This window comes from Filobasidium floriforme, assembly GCF_021052385.1.
Source record: "Filobasidium floriforme strain CBS 6241 chromosome Unknown HD553scaffold_21, whole genome shotgun sequence".
NCBI classification, from domain to species: domain Eukaryota; kingdom Fungi; phylum Basidiomycota; class Tremellomycetes; order Filobasidiales; family Filobasidiaceae; genus Filobasidium; species Filobasidium floriforme.
The window spans coordinates 427,272-449,127 of NW_025763642.1; the positions used below are offsets into that span (position 1 = coordinate 427,272).

A 21,856-nucleotide genomic window follows, 5' to 3' on the forward strand; every position below is an offset into this window, starting at 1 on the left:
TCACGTACGGATCGGCGATGTCGATCGATCGGAAGCAGAAGTCGGAACTCGGAAGTAGATTTCCTGGGAAGCATATTATCAAAAAGGGGTAGCTTAGCTCGCAACTTCCAGTTCGTTCGTCATTCTTCTGCTGCTCGTGTTCCTGTGACCACCCATCAGCTCGAACGGATTCACGTTCGCGGTAGTACACCTCTAGTAGATCTTGCGATCCGAGCAAACTTTCGTTCAAGATGCCGGAGACCTCGAACCATAGCTCGACTTCGCCTCCGAGCGATACGCAGAAGATCATCGCCCGAGGCCATACCGCTATAGAAATAGGTCAATACCTATTACCAAGCAGTCAACCTGTCATCAACACTCTCTCGGGGAAACGAGCGGATCTAGCAAACCAACTCGAGGAAGCTGGAAGACATTTAGAAGCGAGCGAGGACGCCGAGCTCAAGGTTCGGTGGGACTGGAGGCAGCGAGCTGAAGTGGAGGAGGGAGAGGGGGAGATGGTGGACTTGATGAAGGAGAGCGGGATGAGGGGTTTGGATGTCATTGAAGCCGTGTGGGACTGGCTGAGTCTGCAAGACAACGAGAAATCGTCGATCGATCCTAAAGTATGTGAGTAGCTGAATGTATCGGGATGTTCACCTTGCATGCCTGCTGACCGAGCTGGATAAACGGGGGCTCAGTCCTACTCGATTTGACAGAGAGGAGGCACCTACAACGCCTCGTCTCCCTGATCCCCAGTCGATTGATTCTGCCACATATAAATGACCTACTTCGAGCCTCGACCCAAGCCGCATCCTCTATCAACTCTCCTGTCATCTCGTCAATACGGACCATAACCACCCGTCTTCTCCGTCTGATCACCATCCCCTCGGAAGCTCAGAACCAAGATGACAGCCAAAACCAATCTCCATACCGGAGGTCGGACCTCTACATGTTCCTCTCCTCCCCGACCATCATCCCCTTCATCCTGCTCCCACCTCTCATGATAGGCTGGTCACAAGCGTTCCCGCCGGACGTGTTTGCAGAGATAAGGAAGGGCTTTTTGATATACGTCGACAAGGGGCTCGCACCATCTGAAGCTCTGGCTACTTTAGGAGGATTACAGACCATCTTGACGAGCGGTAACAGATCGACGTCATCGTCATCATCAGGTGGTGGTACCGGTGCTGGTGCTGGGGCAGGGGCCAAGATTGTCCCACTAGAAGAAGACCCGATCGTCTACCCGGAATACGCTCGACGGACCGTAAAGGCGTTGATGGGAAGACAGATGGTCCGGCCCGGTGGTGTCGCGGGGTTGCTCGGGAACGTTTTTGGGTTTGGAGAGAGGAAGGATGGCATGTCGGGAGATGATGGTGAGCCCTTTAGAGCGTAGCCTCAAGTATCGCGGGGATGCTGATCTGGCGGGGGGAAAGCAGTGTTAGAGTTACATAAACTGGATTATGTGACAAAACTGTTAGGGATCCCTGTACACGGGATGGACGCTAAGGTATGATACTCCTGCAGATTCTGATTAACTAAGGTCTTGGAATTGCTTACTGATGTTCGGCTTGATTTCGGTCTCAGGCTTATTACGACAACATATTCGAACAACTGCGTCTGATCATCGTCCCGTCTGACCCGGTGAGGGAGCGGAATACGCCTAAACATCACGTCCAGGCGTCGGCATACGTCTTGACCAAGCTCGCGGTGACTTTGCCGTTGATCAAGCGGGAATTGCGAAAGACCCTGCATGAACCTCTGTTTCCGCGATTTGCGGAACTGCCGTATGCGGCCTCCTCGTCTCCATCATCATCGTTGGTGCAAGGATCGGTAGTAGTAACATCGGCAACGCGCATCAATTCCTTGGTTTCCTTGCTTCTCCCGTTACTCACGCTCAATCCGCCACCTCCACCCTTTCTCAATCTCATCATCACACCTATCATCCGCCCGATCTTTCTGCTTTGGCAACATCTGAAGAAGGACAGGACGGCGGATCCGTTGACGAGAAAGGAGATCGAGGACGTGGTCGGTGCTTGGGTGAGGTTGATGGACGTCGAGCTGGTAGAGAATGGGCTCTGGGAGGTGTTACAAGGTGGGAGAGGATGGAAGGGGCTCGGGTTTGGAGGCAGGATGGACGACGAAGAGAAGGTGTTGTTTTGGGGCAGGAATTTTGGTCCTGGTGAGAGCAGAGAGGAGGAGGATATTGGCGCTGCGGTACTTTACGGAAGGTGAGTCGGCGTTGTTTCTGAATCTTGATATCCATCGAAACTGAACAGTAGGACATTGATTGCTAGACCACCACAATCAACGACGGACGACCTCAAGTTTAGTAGCGACCCTGAAGACTTCAACCTGACTACCAAGCTGAACGACCTGCACGTCTCGGATGGTGCGACCGTTCCAGACGCGGGACAAGATTACGATATCTTGCCGGATCTGTCGAGCTTGCAGATGTACCCCGACCCGGAACTGTTGGTTGCTATCATCGTCAGATCCGGGAGAGCCGACCTGTCGAGCAGGTTTCTTATTAGGTGTTTGCAAGCGTATCAGGTCATGTCCGGAGACAACGATGCAAATCCAGAGTGAGCACGGACGCCCTCGAGTGAAAGTACTCAAGCGAGACAGGCTAATGTACTTTGCTACCAGACGGACTCTGATCTTGCTGCAGGTCATCATGCGACTCAGTGACAAAGCGTCCGCCAATTTGGGAAAGGAAGTCCGACACGTGTTGCTATTCATCGAACATGCTCTACGGCCATCTTCGACTGCGGATGAGATCGACTTAGCAGATTCAGATGACGGGGCTGATAGTGACGATGAAGATGCCGATGATGCTGCGGAACCGGCCGCGGCAAACGATGTCGTCAAGGAGGATATCCCCAATCTCGGTCTTGTCGAGACGGCGCTCAACTTACTGGTTGCCACGCTACACGGTCAGTTCCATTGGCGCTTCGAGCTGTAGCTCTAATCGCTGAAGAGGTTCCGGTATACAGGTGACGAAACCATCACATCGGAAAGCCAACCCATCCTGAAACCGATCGAAAAGCACGTGGAAGCCTTGTTGAGACATCGATTGGCCGATATCCGGCAAGCCGCGCGGGCTGCTTCCCTGCTTCTCGCCGTTCGAAAAGCTACTCCGGGATTGGCATCGAACGCTTCAGCTACAGACACTGCTCAACGCTACCAAGAATCCTTACGGTTGCTTCAGGATCCGATCTTGGCCGTGCGAGCACACGGCCTGATAATTTTACAAAGCATCGTACGCGCTCCAGACTTTGACCGGGCCTTGACGCCGGCGATCATGGACATCTTTCTTTCGGCGATCCGGGACGATGATTCATTCATGTACCTCAACGCCGTCAAAGGTCTTTCGAGCTTGGTAGACGGGCTCGGACGGGAAGTCATGGCTAGTATCACGTCGGCCTATGTCGAGGGCTTTGAGCGTATCACGGAATTCAAGCCGGACGAATTGGACAGGCGGTTACGCCTAGGAGAAGCTCTACAGCAATCTATTCGGCGTGCCGGTACCGCCCTCTCAGCGTACGGTGAGTGACAATGTTCCTGTAGCCGCTTTTGGCTGCCTTGTTGAAGACGTTATTTTCATTTTTCAGTGGAACCGATCGTACCTCGGTTGTTGCGGGTCTTTCCCAATGCGAGCCTGCCCACCGTGATACGCAGCTCATCCCTCTCCATCCTGGCAACATGCGCCGACACCGAATGGCGAGCGTTATTACCATGGTCAAACGACCTGATCGGGTCGTGCTTGGATCTTTTACGGCTGGAAAGCGTCTCGCAACGGCGGAACCAATCAAATAGCATAGAACCTGACAACAACCGCGAAAGCGAAGATAATGACCAGAACGGAGAAGAAGACGACGACACACAACGACCCAATGACGAACCTACACGAAATAACGACAGTAAACATCCAGCCTTACGACGAGCTGCGGTCGTCTTTCTCGGCTTGATGTTCGACTCCGTCGCCAAGGCGGCAGCGCAGGACTCGGACAACGACATTCATTCGCTACAACCGGAAATTAGGATGAGCATTCGACCAGCAACCAGCCAAAATCTTCCCGCCCCGGTCGATACGCACCTCGTCCAGTCGGCCAGGACGGTCCTCAACTACATCAAACACACCGACGTTGATAGTCTGACGTCTCATCAGGCTGGCGAAGTGCTGCAGATACTGCGACACATCCCAGCGAGCACATGAGAGTGATCGGAGGAAACCTCTTTGGATAAGGGACTGATGAGGGCTACCCTGGGCCGTAACACCAACTTCAGAGGGTTCACCTGTAGTGCATTTGTATATTAGACGTGATCACTCGTCTCGAGAAGTGCATAGCTTTGTCCCGTAGATGACGAAAAGCACCGCACGGCTGCTTCCGGCCGGAAGCAAATCGAACGTTTGTATATAAACGACCACTACTTATTGTAATCTGACCATCTGATCAAGATACACTCACCGACTCTCGATTTCGCCACCTCCTCAGATCAATCCAGTACACAAGCATGTCCTCGGAATCCGCTGGGCTTGCCCAACAGGAGGCACCTGCGAGCCATCTTACCTCGAACAACATGGCGCACGTCGAAGACGATGTCGCCGGCAATGATCAGGTCGAGGTGGTCTCGACGTCGCCTGAGCCGTCCGCGGCCCCACAAGGTCTCCCTGCGATCCATCCTGTCTTTCAAACGATTGCCGCTACTACGGATGATATCGTTGAGATAGACCGAGCCGATCAGAATAAAGGTCAACTGCACACCGGTGGCTACACCTATTTCGTCGACAAGACTCTTCCTCCTGGTAGATACAAGATCGTACAACACACTCACAAGGGTGTGATCTACTCCAGGGAAATCCATCTTCCTCTTCGATACATAGGTGGAGATGCAGACACCCGCCCTTACTGGCATATCAGCGAGGAAGAGCACAAAGCCCGCTCCACCCAGATCAACGCGGTGCCTGTTGCGGAAGGAAACGCTGTGGCAGACGTCTTACAAGACCAATCCACTTCATTGAAAGGAAAGCGCACGGATCAGGCAGCTTCGAACACAGAAGCGAAGCACCCAGATCAGACCACGTCGAGAGCGGTTACCCTTTCTGCCTCATCTCGCGAGGCTCGCTTCGCGAGCTACCTCAGCTCGCTCGAACTGCAAGTCATGGAGAACTGCAGCCACGACGTCTGTTCCACCGACGAGAATCAACTCCGCCTATACTTCGAACAGGTGATCGACGAGCTCATCGATGTTCCAGGCGAGGGGAAGAAGATCTTGCGATTCGGGTCGGAAATTAACTTCGAGATGACCGCGGTTCGCCGCACAAGACTGGCGATGCACGTGCCGGATGACTATGGGCAATTCTTATCTGGGAAAGGAAGGTCAGCCGACCAAGGGCCCCGCGTCCAAAGCAGAGCAGGAAGCATCAAGTCGTCTCAACGTCCTTCGATTGCTGGAGATGTCAAAGCTTCGGGCGTGGCGACAGGCCCTCAGAAGAAGGGCACGTCCGTCTCGCCTGGTCCGTCTTCCAATAGCAACCACTGCATTTCCGATTTTGTTCTCTTCTACAACATACGCGTTCTCCGAAAGAAAGACACGGTACAGATAGGTCCCCGCATCGCTCTGTCTGCCGAGGTCAAGCCCATATCAAAATCGCCTAGTGAAACCAGGAAAAATCATCACCAAGCTCTGTCGCAATTGCGAAAATCGTACAGCTTGGATGGGTGCACTCATCAACTTCTGTTTCAGGGAAGTGGGAATTTCGTGTGAGTTGCGCTTCGTTGATCAGTTTGACGACCTGTCCGGAGGGTTGATGTCTTGCAAAAACAGCCTCTTCGTCATGTCAGGCTTCAACGAAATCACGGCATTCTTTCCGGACGCCGACGACCTCCCACAGGCTCCGATCTCCTACGACGAGTACATTCGAATCGCCCCCTTTCTCGATATCTGCTGTCTCCGCGATGAGTCGGACAGAAAACACCTGTTCGACTTCATAAACCAGATCGGAGAGAAGGTCTTATGGTCCTTGCAGACTCAAAGTGTACCGAAGGACACGTTTCCTAGCGTCAAGCCTAACCCGTACGTCGGAACGGCTGCAATCACTATTTCCAACGTTACTCTGGAGAAGGTTTTCAATGTCGATGTAGCAGATGACGGGGATTCAGGCCAGGATCTCAATCCAGCTACTGACGGCCAGCGGGGTAAGAAAAGGAAATTGGACGAGGACGGGCCTGGTGGTTCCTCGAGTAAAAAACAGAAAGAAGACCAGAGCAACGGAGGGCAAAGGGATCAGGAGCAGAGCAAGGACGCAGATGCGAATCCAGGCGATGCCGACATGGGTGGTGAACCACCCAACACCCAGCGGCACGAAGCTGGTATGCCTGATGTGAGACAGTACATCCCCGTGTACAATGGCTCCCCACATACCCTTCTGGAAAAGAAATTCGAGTATTCCAGCGTTGGACATCCTGGAGATGATGCACCCGCTTGCTACAGCGAGATTGAAGACGAAATCCCACCCAATGAATCCGTGATCGGATGGGTCAGCGAAACCCTTCCACCGTTTGACGACCCACAAAACCCCGGACTTGCCACCGGTCGGAAAGGGGAATGGTGCACGTCGGCCGGCGAATCCGAAAATTCCACGCTTAGCAAAGAGGCTTCGATTGGGCAGCACAAACGAAGGGGCACGCTGCGACAGAAAAGGCAATGGCGGGGACGCAGCAAACTTCTTCGTCCAGGTAAAGCCAGCAAAAGGGCTTCGCGGTTGGAGATGGATCGCGCTGTGGCGACTTCCGAGCGTCAGGGTCGACCCGTTGACATCGGTCCGGGCCATTGCGCCAAAAGCCAGCCCGAGCTGCTCTCGGATACCGATCGCTGGGTACACAGCGAGGGTCCGGCTGCGTTGAACGAAGTTCGCATCGACCCAGGAAGAAACAATCCCACCGAGTCTGGGCCGCGTGCCGATGACGCTCAGCCCGCTCGAGCTGAACCGAGATGTTAAACAATCACTAGTCGCATCGACGAGAAGGCTCCGAAACCGCCGCTACTGGATCCACAATCGAGAAGAGACTGGTCAAATTCACGAAAACAAGAAGAACAAATTTTCCCCACATACGCTCATATATACGACTGGTACCATACAACGACGCACACACGACACCAGCAACAAGAACTTCTTTCACGACATCCAAGTTATTTACGCCGTCCGATTAGATTCATTACGTCTTTCCCCTATGTTCTTCTTTGACTCAAAAGAGCAGCCAGTTTACGATGTCATCCGTCTTCTTTGATCTTATCGTCTGACTATGCGTGCGACCAGCCCAAAGATTCTCTCACTTTTTTTTTTGCTTTGCTATCGCAATTTGATCTCGGCAGTCTGGTACAAGGGAGTGATGCACTCCACGTCCTCTTACACTCTGTGAGCAAGCAGCATCCTCCGGATTGATACAGCCAATTGGAAACTGGCACCTTCCTCGCATCTTTCCCCGCCATTCGACCGTCCCGCTATTCATAGATGATGTCATGACGTCGCCCTCCGTCCGCAGTATTCGAGCAGAAGCAAGGAATCACGTCCTCCGGACGCCCACCGCCGGTCTCCCCACCCCTTGTCCCTTGACCTTGCCCTTGGTCCAAAACAACCTGGCTAGCATGATGGACGTAAAGAAGGACAGTGAGAACCTATGTCCAGACCAGAGACGACATGAAGCGATATAACAGGTAAGCGGGCCAAATCCGAGATTCATAGAAGGTGATTAGGCGATACATGGCGAGAGATGAAGGTGATGAGGGTTTGAACGGGGAGGATGTGTGCAGACGAACTCACCAAGTCCCGGCGTACATCGCGTGTTGGTTCCGCAATTCCACAGCCAACGGTCGACCGACGGGAATTCCCTGTTGAATCAACTGGGAAGCCGGAGTTTCTCCCTCTACAGTCGATCATCGAGCATGCAGGAAAAAATGCCACACGTTCAGCTGATTGAAAAGGCGAAATACTATGATTTTGACCTGGCCACCTCATACGTACCGTAAATCTCGTCGACCAAGACCCCCTGGACCTTGTTCACCCCCTTGCCCTCTACCCACTCTTTCATCGCTTCCAGATCGATGTAAAACCACTCGTTGTTCTCCTTGTTGTTGTCTGGTGTGAAAGCCGGTTTAGCCCCAGCCTTGATCTCCGAAGGCGGACGCAAGAGGGTTTGGATGTAAAGGCTCTTGGTCTCGTTGGAGATGGTGGGTACCGTCTCTGAAGAGGTTTGGACCGAGGGGGAGAAGAGGGGGACGAGGGACGGGTTGAGACGGTATTCCTGTGCGCGGGCGGTAGAGATGAAGCCCCTGTTGACGAGGATCGGGGTCATGGATCCGTCATCCACTGAACCGTCTGTGGACCTTGCGTCGAGTCTGTTTGATTCGGATAGGAGCGCTGCGGCTTCTTCTGCCTCGTCATCTTTTCTCCAAAAGCTAAATGACGACTCCTTCTTCTTCTTGTTCTTCAAGGTAGGAGCGGACCCCGAGGTATTGCTATCGACCGGGGTACGGATGAAGGGCTGGATGAGATGGTATCCGCCTGCACCTTCGTACACTCGAGGTCCGACGAGCATGATCGGTTGTGCAAAGTGGCCGTGTAGGATGACTCTTCGGAACGCATAATCCGACAAGGCTTCAGGACTGTCGAGGACGAGGACGAGGACAGTGATCAGATTCTCGAGGAATTTTGAGTGATTCGAGATTCTTGCGGTCCGGGACTCACTTGATCTCGTTGGGCAAGACCATCGGATCCTTGCTCAAATTCCTGTCGACATCGGCGATCAAGCCCAACTTCCACTTGAGTCGCTGAACCTGCCAGACCCCCAGGTAAGCCGTCAAGATCGGAACACAGCACAGGACCGCTGTCGTAGGCGTCAAACGGAAGCCCGATCTTGACCCTGAGCTGGAACCAGACGAGGACGAGCCGGATGATGATGAGGGAAAGGTCGACATGGTCCGGGATCGAGGTGCGAACGAGCGGGTAGCCGGTCGGACAGGTGCGGCCGTGGCGGTGAGACGATCGAACGTCTGTCGCCATGGCGATGTACGGGAACGGAGTGATGCCATGGTTTAGTTATCGTCGAGAGGCAATCTCAGACCTCGAATGTCTATGCTACTTGATTCGATCGTATCCAGCAAGAGATGATGATGGTTGAGGCTCGAGAGGTCTATCGATCGGAGGAGGGATCGACCAAAGTCAAGTCGAGTCCAATGATTTTGCCGAGGGCCGGTCACGCGGGTCGAGAGCGAGTGACTTAGGACAGGAGGGAGTCGCAAAAGTTGAGGATGCGAGTAGATCATCATGGTGTTATGCGTGACAACAATTGCTCGACTCTATAGATTCTACATCGACAAGGCAAGGCATCAAGTGCAAAGAATTCGACGACATGCCGAGCCCGCCTGCGACCCTCTATCCGACGGCGGTGACGGCCCTCCCATCCCGACCCTACATCCTGTCCCTGACCCCTCACCTCACCTCGACCTCTTCCCACCTCTTGCTCTCCCATCCTTCCCCAGAGATCACCATCGTCGACGCTCAGACCTTTCAACTCGTCGACAAGCTCAAGGGAGGTCATTCCAAGGACATCAGCTGTGTGATCACGAGCACGAGCGCGAGCACGGACGAGATCGTGCAAGGCGGGTTTGCCAACGAGGGAAATATCTGGAGTGCGGGGGTAGATGCTAATGTCGTCAGGTGGGACGAGAGATCCAGACGACCAGGTCAGACCATCAAAGGTGAGTAACCGAGTGGCTTGTATACCCGCTTGAGTGAAAGGAGCAGTCGCTCATCTGGATCTCTTCCCGTCGCAGCGAACATCCGAGGTCGAGGACTTCCCTTGCTCTCCCTAGCAGTCAACGAACCGTCCAACCTCCTTGTGACGGGAACGGAACTCGTCTCCTCCGAATCTCATCTGATATTCTACGACACCAGATCTCCCTCCAATCCGCTGTACACGCATAGCACGACCCATAGCGACGACATCACCTCGCTCACCTTTCTCCCACCTTCTTCCTCGTACGCCCCCGCCTTGCCAGCGACGTCGAGCTCTGAGAACCCTACGCCCGGGTTGCTGTTGTTGAGCGGGAGCACGGACGGATTGGTCGCGTTGACGAACCCTAAAGAGGCTGACGAGGAGGAAGCGTTTTACGGGGCCGAAGGATTGGACGGGTCGGTCGCCAAGGCTGGGTGGTACAGGGCCGCTGTGGACGAGCCGGACAAGAAGAAGAAGAGGAAGAATGGAGGAAAGAGGCAAGGGTTGAAAGTCTGGGGGAGGAGCGATATGGATAGTGTGGGGACTTGGGAGATGGGCAGAGGGGAGACGGGCGATATCGAGGTGAGTATCAGGGACTTTATCAGGAACGCATCCTTTGGCCTCGAAAGCTCATCCTCTCACTACCCTAATACTACATAGCTCCAAAACTCCAACCTCCATCCGACCCAGACATTTAAACACCTCACACTCTCACAAACGCCTCAATCCTCCAGCCGGTCGCACATCGTCTCCCAAGACCTCGAGACGGCCGAGGAAGAACAAGAACGTAAACGTTCTGGCAAAGTCAGGGTCGATTATCTGATCGACGTCATGAGCACCCTGGGTGTGAACGCCGGGTCTGGGGAAGCTATCGCCGCCGTGGGGAGCAACGAGTGAGTCGTTTCAGGTCCCGTCCGGAATACCTCTCTTGTGCTGTAAAGTTGGCGGAAAGCTGATGCGAGAGCGATCCATATCGCTGTTTGCCTATTGTAGAGGAGACATCGTCCTCATGCATCATCGAGCCGCAAAAGAAGGTCTAGGTGACTATCAACCGTCGTTGTTCCTCCGTACGCCCCCGGAAGGCAAGGGAGAGGGCCATCGGGACGTCGTCAGGTGCATGTGGCACGATGTCAGGGTAAGCCACAGATTTTATCACCGTGCGACAGGTCACAGAGATTGATTCAATTCCTCTAATCACCCAGTCTCAAGTGCTCTACACTGGCTCAGAGGACGGTATCCTCGCCGGCTGGTCGCTCCCGCCTCTGTCCGAGATCCGGACGGGTGACCGGGGGCATGATGAGGATCCAGGCGATGGGAGGGAAGATGCCGATTCGGACGACGAGATGGACGTCGACCAAGATGAAGAGGACGAAGAGGAGAGCGACGAGGAGGTCGTATTCGGTCGAAGAAGAAGCGGGAAGAGGGAGGCGAGCGATGTACTAGGCGCGTCTGATGGGAAAAGAAGGAGGGCCGCGTTCTGATCTGTTGTCCCAATGTCAAGGGTTTACCTCAACATATGGTAATGACAATGCGCTGCAACAAACTTTGTTGACCGGCTTACTGCAGTTTGTGACTACGACTTCAAAGACACCATATCGCTTCGGATCATCTAGCTGGGCAGACGCACAAAATTGACTGGGGCGTCTTGTGATTCTTCCATTCAGTTTAGCATGTCCCGTTCGCGCTCGACGAAGAGGACATGGGTAGACTATGGACCTGTGGAGGGCATGACTTTTCGCGGTATGTCAGACTATCGTGCCGCCTGTTTTTGCGGACGCGGTACAAGATCACATGATCTGGTATCGCAATGATGGTCGCCCTGCTCCCGTGATCGCGAGCGAGAACCTCCAGGTGATCCGCTCCTTTCATGCGGATGGCTTACATTCTTGATTCTCAGCAATTGTGTTACATGTATATATATATGGGCGTACTTGCGTCGACGCTAGAGAGGCTGCTTTATCGCCCAGGACTGAACGGCGACAGTCAAACAAACATCAGTCATGCATCATACTAGACGGGACGCCTCGCGGCATCGGCAACGCCGCAATGTCTCACGGTATCGTGAACCCCGTCACAAGCGGAGCACGATGTTCAGGCTGAGGAACAACGGAGATGTTCTGGTTCTGTACTCTACATCTATAGATGATCCACAGACTGGGAGAGCGGTCTACCCCATTCGATACTACATGATCCGACACGAATGGGTCCTCCGTTACGAACGGTTCCTCAGGACCGAAAGCCGTCCCGATAGACGAAGAGCCGGTAGACGAAAGGTGACCCGAAATGCCTGGCCGTCTTTTGATGATGTTGCAGGACTGCAATCTGCACGGGGTCTGGAAGCAATCGACTGCATCTTGGAAAGCCAACTGTTCAAATCTGAGAGGTTCCAAGCGGTTTGGAAAGAAGATGCATTGAATGAGGACCTTGGTCAGATGGTGGACGGGCCAGGCAGTTACCGCTTCCGGGCCAGGTTTTGGTCAGAGAATGGACCTCGGGAAGAATGGTGGGAGGGAGACAAGCAAGAGCAGATGTGGATGCAGAAGAACCTCAGCATGATTGATCAAACGGAGAGTACTCGTGACTGCACGGCGACTTGTTTGGGCTCGGTTTCCAACTTGCCTCTGGACATTTCCACAGGATTTCCTCATGACAGCTGCGTCACCTCAATTGGCGTAAGTCGCAGTGCTAGAACTTATTTAAGCGATGGTTCGAAACTAATATGGTATAATCAGACCTCAAACTCCACGTCCGTATCTGTTGTCAGACCAAGTTATCATCTCATCCATTACCATGATGGGTGCAAGCAGGTTCATAATCGAGAGCTGGAGAAGGAGATGCGGCAAGCTTCGCTGGCCAGCTCTTCAAGGTGAGTTAGACAGGCTCTGAGTTCTGGTTCACGAGCTGATCATTCCTTCTATACCCTTTTATCCGAAATCTCACTGACACCCAACAAAGCCCGTATACGACTGCCTTTCCGGGCTCCGCGTACTCTTGCTGAGAAGTCGTTAGATTCGCGCGTGCTATCCCACGGCTTCCTCCCCTGCCAGAGGTCATCATTGTGATTTCTTGTACATGGTCATGACTTCATGACTGAATCGTTCTTCCATTCTGTACAAGTTCTTGATCTGTTGCTGCATCGGTGCCCGGGTTCGTTTCGTGTGACGTCCCGCCCTCCTTCTTTTGCTGCGGAATCATTTTTTCGGGTGTTTCATCTTATTTTTTCATCCGAAAAAATAATCCGCGAACAAAGGAGAAGATCGGGTCTAAGGACTCACAAACAGACGAGATTCGATGACGATGTTGATGATGATGATACGCAACAGTTGCACAGTTGTCGACATCATCGACGATAACGATTTCATCCAAGTCTGGGGACATACATCATAGCTGACCGGCCTAAACATGTGGATGCGGCCCATCTTCCTTGTTATCGTCGCCTGTTTTCTGGCCTGGCACCCCGTCCGAGGCTTACCTCAGGTCGAAGAACCCCAGTATCTCACCCGATTGAAAGCCAAGCTGTTCGATGAGAGGCTGATCACCCTAGGTTCTGGTGAGTCTCGACCTGTACACACCCGTCCCTGCTGAACCCAAGCACGGCTCGGCTGACCAGGTTGAATTGTCTCGACCACCCAGCCATCGAGAGAATCGAATCGACAGAAGAAGGGCAAGCCTTCCTCTCCTCCTTCTACTCGGACGAAGAGTACACGATCTTTGCTCCGACCGATCAGGCGTTCAAAGGGTACGGCCTGGACTCTTCGAATATCCGGAAGGAGAACGCTTATTGGCTACAAGATGTCCTCAAGTATCATGTGAGTCGACGTCGCAGCGGAAGAAAAGGGCTCAGGCTAATCAGAGGGGGTGGGATGGACTGAACTGTGTGATAGATCACTACCGGGAAGACTCGCCTTTCCGAACTTCCCCCACCTCGATCTCATACGATCCTCCACACTCTGTATCACAACTACACCTCCGCCGCACCCGATGCGAGACTGGACCAGACGTACGGTTTCTTACCAGGCGGGGACACTCGGGTGCTCGTCCTCGAGAAAGATGTCGGGGATGCGGGAAATGCGTTGATCAGGGGCGACACTTGGAACGTGACTACGGTTGACAGGGGGGTCGATTGGGAAAATCTGTTGATCCAGAAGGTGGACCGGGTGAGTCCAGCTCGATGTCGTCTCCTTTCTGGCGTTCTAGTCCACCCTCGTATACCCGACGCCCAGCTTACCCACCACAATTCTCTTGACATAATATCACGTCCCGTCGCCATAGATCATCCCCTTCCCATCCCCATTCCTAACAACCCTCTCCGAGCCTCTCATCTCCACAACGCCCGTCGGCCTAACAGTCTCTCGATCTCTCATCAACCTCCTGGATGCGCAAAATGTTTTCAATGACGCCTCGGGGATCACGGCGTTCTTGCCCGTGGATGAGGATGTTGCTGGGATCTTGGGGGCGTTGGTAGGGAAAGATAGAGGGTTACAGGGGAATATGCTGTTCAACCACGTCAGTTCTGGCCCTCTCGATGTTCAACTTTTGCTATAGAGCTCCGTTCAAGCTGACATCATATTATGTCCCACATCCGTATGCTATCTAGATTATTAATGGCTCGATCCAATACTCCACCGACCTCCTCCCCAGTAAATCACTCATCACCGCCCGGGGGGAGACCATCAACTTTTTCCAGAACGACACCGGCACGTACGTGTCTAGCGATAACAACGTCACTGCGAACGTCCTCCGTACGGATGTGATTACTAGTAATGGTAAGCCTGCTCCGAGCTCTATTTCTCTTGCGGATCACCTGCGAGAGCTAACGGTATTGCACCGATATCGCTTGTTTTGGGTACCTTTGGGTTGTTCAGGGGTGATCCATGTGATTGATAAGTTCATGGCCAACCCGGATTACAACGGTCAAGCCGCCGCTTCTGCGTGAGTCCAGGTCGGATTCCTCTCACATTACCGTGTAGTGTTCAATTTGACCGATTTGCTCCGTCTTCCGTATGGCTGGATATGTGATCAGCTACTCGTCGGCTGTTCAATCGGCCTCGGCTGCTGCAGCGACGGTGACAGTGCCTGCTGAAGCGACCGCCACGGCCAGGCAAAGGAACAGGGCCTCGTCCTCTCGTGCCCAGCTTGACCTAATCATCTTGAGCACGACCGGCTTGATGATCTTGGCTGGTGTTACCATTTTGGTCTGATGATAGCCTACAATTGACAGCGACAAGACGAGAGAACTGCCTACAGTACTGCTGTGTAACGAAACACGATGACCAGGATACCATAATTACCGCCAGGGAGACCAAAACGACATGAGCACTCGACATGTACATATATAATCGTGATTCATCACGAAAGGCAACGAAACGCGACACTTGCAAAGCAGAAAGAGACTAAGAAACCCCTGGAGCCGGTCATTAACACTCGAAACAGACGGAATGGGAAGAAGAAACCGAGACATATAGATTCCGTGATATATTCTGGCGACCGATAGTTTGCGCCGCCATACTCGTTAAACGTCAAGAGCCTGTTGGTCCGATACGTAATATTGTGATGTGACTTTGTGTTTCTTTCACTCCTTGTCGGCTCCAGGCTCGGCATCATCGCCGTCCTTGTCCTTGCTGTCCTTGTCATCCGTCCCGAGCTCCTCCAGGTATCCCTCCGGATGGGGGATCTTGTAGTGAGTTCTCACGTTTGCAAATACCTGCCGCGAAATCGTAATAAATCAGCAAAGATAGCACGAGGGCAGCAATGGCGACAGTATACATACCTTGAGCAACTTGCGTCGAGCACCAAGAGCGGCAACGCCCATGTCCTGAAGCTTGGCATCGTTCATCGACACGATATCCTGCCACTTTTCACCTTGGAAGTTGGGAGTGTATTTCTGCATGTGGGACGAGATTCTTGATCAGCAAGCCTTCTCTGTTGTCTTCCCGTTGCTGGCACGCAAACCACTCACATGCAACCTCAACACCCTCAACCAATAAGCAACGTCCTTGAGAACCCTCTCATCGACGTCATTCTCTCCAGCGACACCCGCTCCAGCTCCCGCCCCACCTCCAGCGCCCGGCTTTTCCCCTTGACGTAACATTGGACTCTTCCTCGGTCGCTCGGTCTGACTTCTCGATCGGCTACCCGAGTTCCACATACCTTGAGACCCGGCGAACCCGGTCGAATTGAGCATGGGGTTGGGAGAGATGTTGGCCATACCCATCCCGATACCCATACCCATGCCCATTCCGAGACCGGCCAAGTTTCCGGCGTCCAGCCCGATCCCTCCCATACCACCGGCGAGGCCAAGCCCAGCGAGTCCCTGCAGACCAGAATTGCCACCGAATTCGCCTTGCTGGGCCATCGGCGATCTCCAAGCACCGCCCGACTGGAAGCCCGCACCAGGTCGAGGTGATTCGAGGCGAGTCTGATGTTGCTGCTGAGGAATGGGCTCGCCATCATCGTTATACACGACGGCGTTCTGAGGGCGTCTCTTGAACTTGGCAGCATCGTCGAGGACGATGTTCCCGGCTTGTTGGCCGAGTCCGTTGATCCCAAGGTTTCCGAGCGCAGCCGCGAGGTCGGCCTGGCTCATGTTGGCGGCATTGTTATCGGCAAACATGGGCATCATGGGCGTGTTCATCATGCTCGCCCAGCTACCCTGCAACATAGGACTGAACTGGTCGTCAAACTTGGGCGATCTCAAACCAGTGTTCGGCAGTCCGAGTCCGACGATCCCGTTGTTCCCAGTGTTACTGTTGTTCGGTCGAGGACTCCTCGAACCCGGAGGTACGTTGGCTAGTCCGGCAAAGTCGGTACTCTTCGGCCTCGAATCGTTCCCAGCACCCAACATGCCTGCTCCCATGGCTGGGCTTCTGCTCGCATTGCTGTCCATTCCCGGACTACTGCCCCTCTCGATAACATCGTTCAACTGTCCACCCAAGAACCTCCCAGCCTCGGACACTTGCAGCGTTCCCGGCGCCGAGATCCTGTTCTGTTTCATCCTGTTCCTCTGGGCGGCCAATTGAGCCGAGGGCGATCCAAACGTTTCCTGCGAGACGGCCGCATCGGGAGCGAGGAACTGGTTCACCGAGGGCGAGCTTGGGAAACCTCCACTGCCCAGACCGGGCGAACGCATACCGCCGAGGTTGGGGGTAGCGCCTAATCGAGATCCGTCCTGTTGGCTCTGCATGCTACTGCCCATAGCGGGAGACAAGAGCGCGCTGACGGGATCCGACTGCGACATCTGGGAAAGGACCTTTTGGAAGAACCTGACCTGTGCCGTCGTGGATTGCTGCAGCAATGAGTAGAGAGCCGCCGTACGTTCGTTCTCGGACAAGACTCGGAACCCTAGAAAACAGCACAACCACACAAAATCAGCACAGACCTTCAACATGAGCCTTCCAACTCAATTGTCAAGGAATTCAGACTCACAACTCTCGATGGCCTGTAATTCGTCCGTAAAGTTCTGATCCATACTGGCAGACGCCAAAGCGTCCAATTGAGCCTCGTAAGCCTGCAAGTCGGTAAACCAAGTCTCGATCGCCTCGTCTATTCGACCAGACCGCAAGGACAAACGAGTCAGCGCAAGACCCTTTCCACGATACGATATTTCGACGAGGGCAAGTGATCCGCCTCGAACCGGGACTCACTCTCCGGGCTGGCTTCCTTGCCCCTCTGACCCTTGTTCCCACCGCCAAGGTATTCCGAAGCAGGCCTGACCCCCGCCCCAGGCCGAGCACCGGGAGCCGCACCTAGTCCCAATCCTCCCAACCCCTGATTAGTCGAGGAACCTTGTAACAACCCGTTCGCCGCTCCTGAGTAGACGGGGAACTGGTTGGATCCCGGTCCGGCTGAACCGGGTAGTCGAGGGGAGACGGCTCGGGCGGTGGCTAGTCGGTCGCCTACGTTGCCGTTACCCTGTTGCTGTTGAGGCTGGGGTTGGTGCAGTTGTTGACCGTTCCCTGAACCACCTCCCATACCGGCAGCGAGGCTGACATGCCGGTTAGCCGTGTTGACGTTCGAGTTCGTGTTCGAAGACCGTTCGTTCGAGTACGATGCCGCTCCGCTCCCGTTCGAATTATTGTTGGTGTTGTTGCCTCCATCACTCCTCAGACTCTGACCCGAAGTGACTCCCGGCTGACTAGTCCCAAACATCCCCATTCCAATACCTCCCGTCGAGAACCTCGCCGTGGAAGTGGTGCCTACCGTGTTAGGCTGTTGTTGAGGTAATCCGAGTGATTGGTTCACTTTCGAACTGGAAAGGATCTGCGAGGTAGGTCTACCGTTGGGAACGTAGTCTTGATTCTGGTTCTGGTTGGATGGGGGTTGAGGGGAAGGAGTCCGGGTGGATTGGTAAGAGGTGGGATTTGCTTGCGACATTGATGATGAGGATGTTGCTTGTGTGGACGTGATTCGATCGAGAGGAAGAAAAGGGAAATGGGAAAGCTGGATCCAAGTCGAAGTCGAGTAGAATGACAACGATGACCAGGTGTTGATGGATGACGATGCTCTGCCTGGTTACGATGCGGTGTCGTGTCGTAGTGATTGGAAGGCCCGGCTACTTGATCGAGAGCAAGAAGGCAAAGACGATCAGAGTCCGAGGCTTGTCGAAAAGCTCTTGATTACCTGAAGGTATTCATATTGAACGCTTCAGTATGCAAGGCAGGTCGGTGGTCGACGAGCACCCTGCTCCACGTAGCTTACCCCTTGAGGTGAGATGAGAGTCGATCGCCGCGATCAAAGGGAGGAAGCCGTGACGACACCCACCGCTGAGGAACTCTCTCGGTGGTGTACTCTCGTGCTTGATCGATCTCGTTGCGTTCGAGTCGATCCAGGTCGATTCAGAAATATGTGCTGACCAGAGATGCGACGATGACGGCGACGGCGATGATGATGATGACATGGATACATGGACGTATGGACATTAGAATGATGGAATATGCCCTCCCTTTCTCCCTTTTGTTGATCGCCCAGGTCGATCGGAAGCAAAACACGTTCTACATCACGAGTACATCGTCGATCCTCTCTCTCTCACGACGATCTCGCAACCTCCAACCAAGCCTCGACAGCCTCCAACCGTCCTATACACTCTTCCCTGCCCAGTACAGCCATGACGCTCGGTATAGCTGGTCCTTTCTATCGATCGTAGACCGTCGCCATCAAGTCGACGCGGTGTATGAACATCCCAAGGAACAATCAGCATTCGATTTCAACCTGTGATGAAACGCGAGTCCAATCGAAGGCAAGCGGCGCGAGACTCACCTTTCTCCCCGTCAACGCATGTCGGAGCACCTTGACAACCCCACTCCGCTTCATCCCCGTCTCTTGCGTCACACTCTCGATCACCCCGTCCATCCACTCTTCCGTCTCCGTGTCGACGTCTTTCTCCGAAGAGGTCGATGACGACGACGAAGCCAACTTCTTCCTGACCAACCCGACTATCTCGGTATACCGCACCTCTCCCGATCCCGACCATTCTTTCCACATCCCCAGCGTCTCTGGGTTGGACAGGTTGGGGCGGAGGAAGAAGAACACGGACAGAGAGGGAATATCGGAGAGGACCGTCGCTCGGGGCTGTGATTTCAATTACCAGGGCAACGAACAAGGTCAGGTTCAACTCGCTCGACTCAATTCCGTCCGATCGATATCCGAGCCAGGCAGGGCTTACCAGCTCGATATCCAGCACTTTGCCTACAAATTCGTCATCCTCGATTCGAGCACTATCCAGACACGACGACGTCCATCCACCTTTTAGCATCCCAAATCCCTGGTCTTGCATAGCACACCACACCACGCTGATCCACTCGACTCACCATCCCTGAAAGACGTCCTTGCCCTTCAACATTCCCTTGACCCTTCTGACCAACCCCTCCCTTCCTTTCCCCTCCTTGACTTCACCTCCCTCGTGCATCATCCCCACCCTCTTCAGGTGCATCTTGTTCAGCCAATCCAACTTACCCAGAAACACGCTCCCTCTCGTCCTCCCCACCCGCTCTAGAGAGAAACTCTCTACGAGCATGTCCAACGTGTATAGCTCGGAGAAGGAGTTGTAATCTTTCCTGAGGTCTAGGGAGGTCATGTCCAGTCCCGAGGTCAAAGACGAAGAAGAAGAGGAAGAGTCATGAGAGGCGGCGGAAGAGAGTGAGGCGGGATCGATGGGGAAGAAAGGTCGTTGGGTCGCTGAGGTTGTTGGGTGGTGGTGGTCCCACCCGATGAGCGATAAAAAGTTGATCAACGCCGAAGGTTCGTAACCTTTTTGCTGTGCGGGCCAAAGGCGGAAGAAGGAAAAGAGATGGTTAGCAAGCTGTGACTTTGGCGAACGACTTTGCTTGTTCATAGGGAGAGCTCTTACTTCGTAGGCCTCCACGCTGACATCGCCTGTCCGTTTGCTGAGCTTGGTACCATCCGGGTTGACGAGCAAGGGAAGATGCGCGAAATGCGGCGCATTCCAGCCGAGCGCTCGATAGATCTGGTAGTGTTTCGGGGTCGAGGGCAACCATTCCTGAGCGAATGCAAGACGTCGAATACGATATTAGCCCAGAAAAACCAGGCTGTATGCAGAATAGAGCTTTCGACCTACCTCTCCACGAAAGACATGTGTGATCCCCATTGTCGTATCATCGATCACGTTGGCGAAATGATACGTCGGGTACCCATCCCCCTTCATCAAGATGAAATCATCCAGATCCTTGTCCCGGTTGGAAAAGCTACCGGGACCTCTGAAACCTTTGGCTTGGGTCATCAAGCCAGAGGAATTCCTCGGTGCAAGGAGAGCCGAGGTTGGTGATTGAGGGCGGGACCAGGTCTTCGAGGAGGAGGAGGACGAGGAGGATGTAGCGGGTGAGGACGTTGACGGGTAAGGCCCAAAGATCATGTCAGGGGGCAAATCGGCATCGTCTCCAGGATCCTACCATGGACTTCTGAAATCAGCTCTAATAAGAACGTTATGCCACAAACCAGGGCTCGGCCCACCTTGAATCTGACCACGAACTTGTGTCCAGCACGTTTCCGTCGAGCGACATCCTCTTCCGTCAAATGCCTGCATCTTCCGTCATAACTCGCCGTCGCCTTTTTGGCTTGTTGGGCCTTTCGGATCTCGGAGAGCTCGTCTGGCGAGCAGAAGCAATGGTATGCCTTGTCGTTCTGTGGGAAAGTTTGAGAAGAAACGGAGCTTGAGACTGACGATCGGTATCTCGAAAGCTGTAAGGTTTCACATACGTCTAGGAGGGTGCTCAGATGTTGGTTGTATAGGTCTCTTCTTTCTGACTATAGACAAATATGACTATCTTCTTTAGCTCTCGGCAGGCGCATCGGGCAAGCATAGAGCAAGTAGTCACCTGAATATATGGCCCCACATCTCCACCTCGACCCGGACCTTTAGACACGGGAATACGCATCAGGCAGAAATCTATACTGGGTGAACAACCAGAGCTTACCTTCGTCATAATCTAGACCAGCCCAATCTAAAGTCCGCTGCATTGAGGATATCGCATCATCCACTAATCTAGTCTGAATATATCATATCAAATAAACTCAACAAGAACCGCAGATGGATAGCACAAGATGATACTCACCCGATCTGTATCCTCGATCCTCAAGATCCACTTTCCTTTCCACTTTCGAGCAAACAAGTGGTTGAACAGCGCAGTCCGCAAACCTCCGAGATGAAGATACCCCGTAGGTGAAGGTGCGAATCGAAGACGGGCCTGGCCCTCCGGTGGATGGAAGGCCTCGTCAGCAGCGTTCTGCAGCGCTACTGGTGTCTTGCCCGAATCGCCAGTAGGTGGGTGATAACATCGTTTGAGGGCTACAGACCGTCGCACAGAGCTTGTGCCGGATCGAACAACTATGGGTGACCAGGATCCCATAACTCGGTCTTGTAGCGAAGAAGTGCCTAGCTTTCGAGGGCTCGGCGACGCTATGGCGACATGCAACACACTGGTATGCTGGCAGCGGAGAGCAGTAAACTGTACCTCCAGCCTCCAGGCTGCCCATTCTCTGAAATATGACGAACTCTCGATCGATCCGGAAGCAAATTCGTCGCCGTCGGAGACAGAAGTGGGTCGAACATCATCATCGAACACAGCGCACAGCAGAACAAGATGATA

At 53.7% G+C, this 21,856-nt stretch overlaps 7 protein-coding genes across 7 annotated transcripts; 4 read left to right on the plus strand and 3 right to left on the minus strand.

Moving 5' to 3' along the window:
- The first annotated feature begins 139 nt into the window (after nt 1–139).
- HD553DRAFT_317125 (uncharacterized protein) lies at nt 140–4,446 on the plus strand. The gene is made up of 8 exons (XM_046180718.1): nt 140–606; nt 678–1,349; nt 1,413–1,483; nt 1,561–2,204; nt 2,271–2,558; nt 2,623–2,909; nt 2,970–3,521; nt 3,588–4,446. Exons 1-8 carry the CDS (start codon nt 231–233, stop codon nt 4,190–4,192), a joined length of 3,495 nt encoding a protein of 1,164 aa, XP_046034118.1. The 5' UTR covers nt 140–230; the 3' UTR covers nt 4,193–4,446.
- Nucleotides 4,447–4,452: 6 nt separating this feature from the next.
- Nucleotides 4,453–7,240, plus strand: HD553DRAFT_115766 (uncharacterized protein). The gene is made up of 2 exons (XM_046176452.1): nt 4,453–5,741; nt 5,806–7,240. The coding sequence occupies exons 1-2, from the start codon at nt 4,492–4,494 to the stop codon at nt 6,977–6,979; spliced, it is 2,424 nt and encodes an 807-aa protein (XP_046034119.1). The 5' UTR covers nt 4,453–4,491; the 3' UTR covers nt 6,980–7,240.
- Nucleotides 7,241–7,544: 304 nt separating this feature from the next.
- Nucleotides 7,545–9,069, minus strand: HD553DRAFT_344880 (putative mitochondrial protein required for respiration; the record flags this gene model as incomplete). The annotated part of the gene is made up of 4 exons (XM_046183040.1): nt 7,545–7,656; nt 7,802–7,904; nt 8,003–8,643; nt 8,726–9,069. 4 exons carry the CDS (start codon nt 9,067–9,069, stop codon nt 7,545–7,547), a joined length of 1,200 nt encoding a protein of 399 aa, XP_046034120.1.
- Nucleotides 9,070–9,337: 268 nt separating this feature from the next.
- Nucleotides 9,338–11,598, plus strand: HD553DRAFT_317127 (WD40-repeat-containing domain protein). Its single transcript, XM_046180719.1, has 5 exons — nt 9,338–9,738; nt 9,814–10,337; nt 10,416–10,648; nt 10,749–10,890; nt 10,958–11,598. Exons 1-5 carry the CDS (start codon nt 9,390–9,392, stop codon nt 11,234–11,236), a joined length of 1,527 nt encoding a protein of 508 aa, XP_046034121.1. The 5' UTR covers nt 9,338–9,389; the 3' UTR covers nt 11,237–11,598.
- A 1,559-nt stretch (nt 11,599–13,157) lies between these two features.
- HD553DRAFT_344882 (uncharacterized protein) lies at nt 13,158–14,956 on the plus strand (the record flags this gene model as incomplete). The annotated part of the gene is made up of 7 exons (XM_046183041.1): nt 13,158–13,305; nt 13,389–13,564; nt 13,640–13,912; nt 14,028–14,261; nt 14,353–14,521; nt 14,621–14,687; nt 14,779–14,956. The coding sequence occupies 7 exons, from the start codon at nt 13,158–13,160 to the stop codon at nt 14,954–14,956; spliced, it is 1,245 nt and encodes a 414-aa protein (XP_046034122.1).
- Nucleotides 14,957–15,327: 371 nt separating this feature from the next.
- HD553DRAFT_344883 (uncharacterized protein) lies at nt 15,328–18,128 on the minus strand (the record flags this gene model as incomplete). Its single annotated transcript, XM_046183042.1, has 5 exons — nt 15,328–15,459; nt 15,526–15,639; nt 15,715–17,096; nt 17,181–17,297; nt 17,399–18,128. The coding sequence occupies 5 exons, from the start codon at nt 18,126–18,128 to the stop codon at nt 15,328–15,330; spliced, it is 2,475 nt and encodes an 824-aa protein (XP_046034123.1).
- A 502-nt stretch (nt 18,129–18,630) lies between these two features.
- Nucleotides 18,631–21,817, minus strand: HD553DRAFT_317130 (putative Glutamyl-tRNA synthetase). Its single transcript, XM_046180720.1, has 11 exons — nt 21,323–21,817; nt 21,185–21,257; nt 21,086–21,123; nt 20,967–21,014; nt 20,721–20,891; nt 20,329–20,655; nt 20,101–20,250; nt 19,562–20,007; nt 19,417–19,468; nt 19,011–19,322; nt 18,631–18,884 (listed from the first exon to the last, which is right to left on the minus strand). Exons 1-11 carry the CDS (start codon nt 21,614–21,616, stop codon nt 18,780–18,782), a joined length of 2,016 nt encoding a protein of 671 aa, XP_046034124.1. The 5' UTR covers nt 21,617–21,817; the 3' UTR covers nt 18,631–18,779.
- Nucleotides 21,818–21,856: the final 39 nt, after the last annotated feature.